Source organism: Myotis brandtii, unplaced genomic scaffold (assembly GCF_000412655.1).
Source record: "Myotis brandtii unplaced genomic scaffold, ASM41265v1 scaffold550, whole genome shotgun sequence".
In the NCBI taxonomy this organism is placed as follows: domain Eukaryota; kingdom Metazoa; phylum Chordata; class Mammalia; order Chiroptera; family Vespertilionidae; genus Myotis; species Myotis brandtii.
In genome coordinates this window covers 3,256,587-3,265,172 of record NW_005370043.1, presented here as the reverse complement: position 1 = coordinate 3,265,172, position 8,586 = coordinate 3,256,587, and the positions used below count along the sequence as shown (strand labels likewise).

Sequence of the window (8,586 nt, the reverse complement as noted above, 5' to 3'; positions counted from 1 at the left end):
GCAGTGGTTCTCAACCTTCTGGCCCTTTAAATACAGTTCCTCATGTTGTGACCCAACCATAAAATTATTTTCGTTGCTACTTCATAACTGTAATGTTGCTACTGTTAGAATCGTAATGTAAATATCTGATATGCAGGATGGTCTTAGGCGACCCCTGTGAAAGGGTCGTTCGACCACCAAACGGGTCTCGACCCACAGGTTGAGAACCGCTGGATTAGGGGGTGATCAGGCTGGCAAGCAGAAGCGGTTAGGGGCAATCAGGCAGGCGAGCGGTTGGGAACCAGCAATCCCAGATTGTGAGAGGGATGTGGGATCAGGCCTAAACCGGCAGTTGGACATCCCCCGAGGGGTCCCAGATTGGAGAGGGTGTAGGCTAGGCTGAGGGACAGTCTCCCTCCCCCCTCCCCCCCAGCGCATGAATTTTGTGCACCAGGCCTCTAGTACTAAAAAATAAAGTAAAAGATGCTGGAGTATGTGTTCCATTGAAATGAGTGGGGAGACATATGGGGTACAGGAAATGGGATCCAACAAGAGACAAGAGGAGCCCCCAGGGTGAAGGTGAAGAGTGGTCCCATGATGACAGCTTTGCTGCAAGAATAAAAGGCAACCAGTTCAGACTGGAGCAGTTTGGGAGGGTTCTCTGGAGAAAATGTCTCCAAGAAGATAATATTGATAAATACTTGATGTATTTGAATCTCTTAGGAGAATCTATAGACCATTGGTAGTTAGTTTAGGATTCAATTGGTGATAAACACATTGAAAACCAAGACAGTAAATCCAAGAAAAATAGAAAATTACATCAGGAAGGAAGAGTAATCATAGTATACTACATGACTCAGTTGTAAACAGCATTTGGTATAGTATAACAATGTAAACACTTATCTTGGGAAGATGGGAAGGTGGGGTGGGGGCATGGAAGAGTACTAAAAGCTCATCTTCCATATTGGGAAGTCAATAGGTAAAGCCTGAAAAGGGAATACCCGGAATTAGAAATAAAGCATATTAGAAATATTGAGGAAAATACCAAAAGAATCAGCTAACAGATGAAAGTGGTTGTTTCTGAGGAGGGGCTAGTGGAAAGACTGCTGACTACTGTAATGAACCTTACAGAACTATTTGACTCTTTAACCTTTATTTAAAAAAAAAAGTCAAAGAAATGCTATTATAGTAGCTGTTATGGCTTGCCTTAGCCTGGTAAAAGGAAGGATGACACTTTTCAGGAAAAAAATCACAAAGTTGGTGCCAAGGCAAGCCCTGGTCATGCAGAGGAACTTCAGCTTCCCTGGCATCAGGCTGAGGGCTGCGTAGTGTGTAACCACCCAGCAGGCCTCCTAAGCGTGTCTGTCTGGGGGTAAAGGAAACGATGAGGGACACTCGTCTGTGCACCTAATTCTGACCAGCGCAGAGGTTGATGGAGTAGAAGTGACAGGGCCTTGGGAGAAAGCATGTTGGGCAGAGCAGTGCCTGCCGGTCAGTGGTCTCCAGGGGGAGGGCCCCCACAGCCTTTTAGGGGGTTTTGTTGGATGTTAAGTGAAAAGGGGTTCTAGAAGACGCTGACTCACACAAAATGAAACCAGTTTGTTTGCTTTCTATTGCCCTCCTCAGAGTCTTCAAAATGCCAACATTTTATGAGTCTCTAATCTGAGATGCAGCATATTACATTCAGCCCTTGCCACATCTGCTTTTCTAGAAGCTTCTCTTAAATTAAAATTCCATCAAATACCCTTTGGGAAGCCCTGCCCTGGCTTTCTAGGAAGCAGTTCTTTTAAGAGTTCAGGGAAAAAATAGATGTGTCTTCATGGTCTTGAAACCCCCAGAAGAAAGACCACTCGAAGGGCTGGGAGGTCCATGAGGAGTAATATTGTGGTTACATTCTTCGCTGGCGTCAGGAACCTGGGGATTTCGCCTCAGCCCTGTATTTGCTCAGCGTGTGACCCTGGGTTAGTTATTTAAGTCTCTGAGTTTCAGTTCATCCGTAAAATGGGGAAAATAATAGGGTTGTTATGGAAATCAAAGTAAAGGGTTTAGCATAGGACCTGCACCATAGTCTGCATCAATAAAAGGTACCTCTTAGTATTATTATTGTAAATAGTCCCTTGAAAATTAAACGGAGGTTGAATACCTCCAGGGACCAGTATAGATATGTAAAAAATCATTTAAATAACTCAATTTTTTAAAAAATTTTTTGAGCAAAAGCTGGAAGGAGAAGTATGTTATATCAGCACAGACTTTAAGGAACAGGGTCAAGAAAAGCTGATTTTCAAGAATTTAGTCTTGCAAAAATGTTTTGACCAGCAAAAATGACTTTAGTTTTTGTACTTCTGTTTGGAACAACAGCAAGAAGGAAAACCTAGGCCTCCTTTTTGGGCAGTGTAAAGTTCATCAGTGGCAGAGAGGAAGCAAAATTTACTCGAGTTCTATTATGCTTCCATCTCAAAAAGAATGGTTGTCAGATCAGGAAGGTGATCACACAGGCATAGGAGGGCTGAAGCCATGATTTCAGATCTCCTGGTCCACATGTATTGTGCCCCAGAATCCCAGGCAAATTGGCAGATGAGATTCAGGAGGCTGAGGTCAGAAATCTTGGAGGGAATGGGAGAGAGGTGTTGGCAGACTGAAAGTAAAAAGTATCTTGACTCTCTAGACAAGTGAGCTTGGTGTCAACTCTCGGGGAAAATTCTGGACTAGATTATTCAGCAAGTAGGCTGTGAACACTCCGTAAGGGAAACAGCCCTGAGAGTCAGCATGGGCTCATGAACGGTCAGGCCTGCCAGGCCACCCTCACTGCCTTTTTAGAAATAAGTTACTTATTTCTACCTGGTAGACAAAGGAAGTACTGTAGAGCTTTTATAGGTGGGGTTTAGGAAGACATTTTGAGAATGTCCTCTGATATCATTGTTGGCAAGACAGAGAAATGTCCACAGAGCATCCGGGAAGGGGAGGGGCTTGGTGATGGGATGGCTGGGTTGGTTTATAGTTGGTTGAGTGAGCATACCCAAGAGTACTGATGTCAGTCTGTCAGTCTGTTTGCCTGGCCCTGTCCTGTTCACTGTTAGTCAAAGCCTGGGATGAGAACACGGATGGCAGTTTATCAGCTTTGTCAGTGATGTGAAGTCAGAAGGGAAAGCTGATATGATGAATGCCAGAGTCAGCTCTCAGGAATATCCAAGCTGCCTAAAACACTAGCCAGATAGTGCAGAGTTCTGCTCTTAGCTCCAAAAACTCCACAGGACCTACAAGATGGGGGCGAAGAGGTCTCAGTGCGGCCCGTGGGAGAAAGCCTCCGTGCAGCACAGGGGGGTGCAGTCTGAGTTGGCAGTGCGATAAGGTTACAAGGAATAGACAATCTGATGACAGTTTTAATAGAAATAAAATATCCTGCACAAGAAAGCTCCTAGTCCCTCTGTGATCTGCACTGGTTAGGCCACATCATATATTTATTTCCACACACAACCCTTCACTTCCGGACACGACGCTCTGGCTTTACGAGCTAGAGTGAATTCATAGGAGGGTGATGTGGATGGACAGAAGAGACCAGAACCTTGTCTTTAAAATATAATTGGAAGCTGGGGCCACAAATTCTGGAAAAGAGAAACTGTTGATGGGCAGTGAGAGCGGCTTTAGGGATTTGAAAGGCTGTCATGAGGGTGGATTAAACTTCCTGGGCATCTTGACGATGAGTGGGTGAGAACTACAGGAAGGCCGATTGTGCTCTATAGAAGGAAGATGGCCTTGCCAGTGCCTCCCTCAGCAGGAGAGAGGCCTCAAGGGTTTAGATTGGCCTATAGTTGGGCCTTCCCAGGGCCCGCAGTGTCTGCTCAGGGAGCCAGGACCCCTTTCAAGCCCCATCTCAGAAGCCCCCTCTCTCAAGCTCAGGGCAAGGCCTTTGCTCAGAAAGGGGGGCTGACTTGGCCAGAAGCAGATGGAATATGGGCCCAGGGAAAAGGCAAACAAGTCTGTATTAAGCTGTCAGCTTCTTGCAGGAGGAGCAGATAGACTTCCACAGGCAGCCGCTAACATCCTGGTAATGCATTCCAGATATATTTCGAGCACCTAATACATCCCAGACACTGTTAGGTGCTTAGCTTGGGTCATCTCATTTAATCCTATAAAGAAGGAATATTGTTATTTATTTCCATCAAGAGGATAAGGAAGCTTAGGGAGAGGTTTAAGTCATTTGCCTGAACCAATGCTTTTAGCCAGTCTGCTGCCTGGGGCAGTAGGTCATCCTTCACCCCTGGCTCCATATCCCTAGCAGTCCCAGTGGGTGTGGACCATGCCTCCCTCGGACCCCTTCTCCCTTCCAGCCCCCAACCTATGCCTTCCCCTCCACTGGGAACTCAGGGAGAAAACAGCCCAGCTGAAAAATTAGGCCATGCTGGCGAGCACACTACTTATTTTTTTATGACTAAGATTAAGCTGACAACCATGCAAAACATTGCAAACCTGTGTCGGCTGCAGATTTAATACCTCACCCAGCCCACACAAATAATTCATGCTTCTGAATCGATGTCCAGAAAAAACAAATCAGCAAAAAGCTGGGCTCCTGCGTGTGTGTGGAGCAGCCGCATTTCCATTGAAGCAGCATGCCGGAAATACCCGAGCTCCAGGACTGCACATCCAGCATTCTGCAATTTTTTTTTCTCTTAAAAGATTAAAGTACGATTTCAGATGATTGAAGGTTGGTGGGAGGTGTAAATGTGGGCACTTGTCACATTAATTCTTCAGATGATTAAGTTCTTTTCCATTTCTTTAAAGCTATTTGCAGTTGGGTTTGATGTCCTCGTTCAGGGTGAGTGTGTTGTAGCAGTTACCAAGGTGACTTTAGCTGACTTTCAACAATTTATTTTTCCCTCCAGCTTGAGATGTCTCTAGTCCTGTGTGCTGTTGATTCTTCTCCCCCAGCCTCCCACCCCCACTCCCAGTTGCTATTCATCAGCATTTTTGCCTGTGCCAGAGAGGCGGGGATCCTCCTAGCAGGCCCTGCAGGCTCGGAGGCCCTGCCTGGCAGCCAGGGAGCAGGATGACATGTCAGTCAGTGTGCACCGTAGTAGTCAGAGATGGCACAGGGAAGCAATTGTAAGAGTCACGCCCTGGCTCTTCCACTTAAACTCACTCTGTGACCTTAGGCTTGTCACCTCACCTCTCTGATCCTCCGTTTCCTCATCTGTAAAAGAAGGGTTAGCCTAGAATCTACCTGGGGTGTTTGATGCAAGGACTCAGAAAATCTGTGGGCTCCTAACTCTGGAGCAGAGGAGGGGCTCCGGGCAGGAGAGCTCTCCTGAGTCCCGCCCTTGTCTGGGCTTGGGGAGGAGGTGGTGTTTGGTGTTGCTCTCCTTTCTGAGGAGGAAGGCAGGAGGCCTAGCGGCCGGATATAAGGGAGAGCGTTGGTCAGAGGCCCTAGGCTCCCACACTGGCCTGCCCCAGACCAGCTCTGTGTCCTGGATCTATTTTGTAAAGGAAAGAGGGAGATTAAACAACCTGAGTTTCCTCCCAGTGCTGAAATTCTGTGACCCTCTGGCCAGAGCATTTGTCTCCTCAGGTCTTGTGAAAGGGTTTGTCAAAGGAGAAGCAAGAGCAAAGGGCAGTTTCAGAATTGGCTTTGGGAAACCAAGGGGAGGGAGTGCTTGGTGAAAGAGCAGTCACATACATCCGAGGGTGGGTCCACCCAGCTCGTGGGAGGTCCCCATTACTTCAGGGGCTTTTATTAGCCTATGTCACCCTCCAGCCTCTTGCCTGCTGACCTCATACCTCCCTCTGGGGAGGTCCTCTGCCTCACTGGCCACAGACCCCAGCGCTCAGCCTTCCAGTGTGTGAGGAGGTTGGCCCTGCCCCTCACTGGCTCTCCGCCTGTCAGGCCCAGACATCCTGGGTGGCTTTGGCCACTTGAATTATAAATAACTAGAGCTTCTCACCCAGTATTTTGATGGACACTAGGGAATTGTTCTGAGATTCACTGCCCAAACCAGGTTCCGGCCTTTTGAATGGGATCAGTGGGTAACCCTCATTTCTGGCTGAGGCAGATTTGAGGCGTTTCAGTAGGGGCAGCTGAACTTGAAAAAGCAAATCTTAGATTGCAACGGGACCTCGTGGCTGAGCTGTGGGACAAGCTGTTGGTAGGAAGCAGGACAGGAGGGAGTATGAGGCAGCAATGACAGCTCACTGTGGCCAAGGCCATAGTCAGACTCTGGTACAGGGCTCTGCAGCCCGTCCAGGCTCACTGGTCTGCCTCCTGAGAGCCTGGCTTCCACCCCCTCGCTGAGGACTGCATCATTTCCTGCTTAGACGAAGGATGTGTATGTCACTGCAGCTCCTGGCCATTAGCAGAAGTATGTAAGCCTAGAGCCTTTCCGAGTCAGCTGGAAGGAAGCTCTTGGAGCCTGTCTCCTGGGTTTCTAGCAGCCACAGAGAACTCGGAGTCCGAGGCTCCAGGGTCAGAGAAGAAGGACCCCAGAAGCTCCTGCTGCTGTCATAGGGAAAAACAAGTCACAGTGACATAAACATTTATACAGTGTGTTGGCCAAAGATGCGAGCTTCAGAGCCAGATCTATCTGCGACCACATCCCAGCTTCACACTCCCTGGCTGTGCAGCCTGGACAAGTTACTTACCCTCCCTGATCCTCAGTTCCTTATCTGTAAAGGAATAGAATAGTTATGCCCACCTCGTGGGGTGTTGTAAGGTTGCTTGGCAAGTTCTTTTTTTAATTAAAAAATTTTAATATTTTATCCATCACCATTTATCCCTTCTGTGCCCTCTTCCACCTCCACCTGCCCCCCACCACCTGCAATCACCACACTGTCGTCCATGTCCATGAGTTCTCATTCTTTTTGTTCCCTTTTTTGCTCAATCCCTCCACCAACCCTCCAACACCCCCTACCCACCCAGAGCTGTCTGCCTGCTCTCTATCTATGAGTCTGTCTCTGTTTTGCTTGGTAGTTCTTTTGTTCATTAACTTCCACATGAGGGCAATCATACAGTACTTGTCTTTCTCTGACTGGCTTATTTCACTTAGCATAATGTTCTCCAGATCCATCCATGCTGTCGCAAAAGGGTAATATTTTTTCCTTTTTTCAGGAGAGTAGTACTCCATTGTATAAATCTACCACAGCTTTTTTATCCACTCATCTACTGATGGAGACTTTGACTGCTTCCAAATCTTGGCTGGGCAGGTTCTTATTGAGTGGTGGCTATTGTTATCATTACCATCAATGACTGCCATTGCCGTTGTTCAGGATCCCAGCCTGGGAGACGCCCATCTTGTTCCGCCCTGTGGTCAGAACCTATTCCTGTGCTTGCTTCACAGGAGCCGCAAAGACAGCCTGGAAAGTGACAGCTCCACAGCCATTATCCCCCATGAGCTGATCCGCACACGGCAACTTGAGAGTGTACATCTGAAATTCAACCAAGAGTCAGGAGCCCTCATTCCTCTCTGCCTAAGGTGAGAGCCCCACAGCACCCAACTTGGCCTCAAGGAGCCACCGTGCCTGTGCTTGCCATCTCCCCCCACACCTGGCTGGAGTCTGGGGCCCAAGGAGGGAGAACTAGTCGGGCAGCTCCATGGAAGCCTGTGGGGGAGCCTGCGGACTCTGAACCGTCCAGTAGCCCCCACTAGGCTGAAGATCTCTCCTTTGTCCAGAGAAGTGGCCCTCAGCCCTGTTCCCTTAGGTGGGGATTCAGTGACATCGGGCATCTCAGATGCCCCTGCCCTCCCCCAAACCCAGAGTTAGGGGTGCAGGGTCCCCATCGCACTGGTGTAGTAGGGCAGGGCTCTGGTGGATTGGGCTCTGCTTTCTCCTGCTTGCTGCTTTTCCCATGTAAAACACTCAGTTCTTCAAACCCAGTGGCCAGTCCAGCAGACTCCTTGAGGGGCCAGGAAGCCCAGCTGTGTTCCTTCTGCTACTGTCCACAGTGCCAGAAACCTAGCCCTGTGTCCAGAGTTCAGCTCTCTGCTTGGGGATGCTGTACTGGGCTGAATCTGTTGCAGCTGGCTTCCTCCACAGCTCTCAGGGGTTCCACCCTGTTTATTGCAGGGGAGGCTACAAGAATAACTCAAAACTCAGACAACAGTGACAAGGAAGAAAGGGCAGGGGAAGAAGGACCCCCAAAAGCTCCTGCTGCTGTCATAGGGAAGAACAAGTCATTGTGACATAAACGTTTGTATAGTGTGTTGGCCAAAGATGCGAGCTTTAGAACCAGATCTGCACTGGTGTGGACCCTCCACACTGTCCCTGGAGCCTGGGGAAGGAACTTGGATGGTGACAGGCTTGGCCAGCCACCCTGGTTAGCAGGGCAAAGATAGCTAGTAGTCAGGATGAATGGCGGCTGGCAGGGTCCCCCCTCTCCCCACAGCTAGGACCCTAGGCATTTCCTCCCCAGCTCCCTCCCTGAGCCAGGCTCAGGGCCTTTCGATTATGAAAGGGTTAATCTGGGGCAGCCTGAGAAAGCAAAGAGCAGCTCTGCTTCCTTTGCTGAGTGGCATCTTTGCCCCACTGGTTGCTCCTGCCTGCCCTTCCCCCAGATATATTTCCAGACTGGGGATTCACAGTGACTTCTTGTGCTCCCTCGGAGTGACCCCACTTGGCTTC

At 48.9% G+C, this 8,586-nt stretch overlaps 1 protein-coding gene across 1 annotated transcript in view; it reads left to right on the top strand.

The window, feature by feature from the left end:
* SUFU (suppressor of fused homolog (Drosophila)) overlaps nt 1-8,586 on the top strand; it is an 86,564-nt gene that overhangs the window by 64,270 nt on the left and 13,708 nt on the right. The window contains exon 10 of the mRNA XM_014549402.1: nt 7,305-7,439. Within this exon, the coding sequence (XP_014404888.1) occupies nt 7,305-7,439 (135 nt within the window). The remainder of the gene's footprint in view (nt 1-7,304; nt 7,440-8,586) is intronic.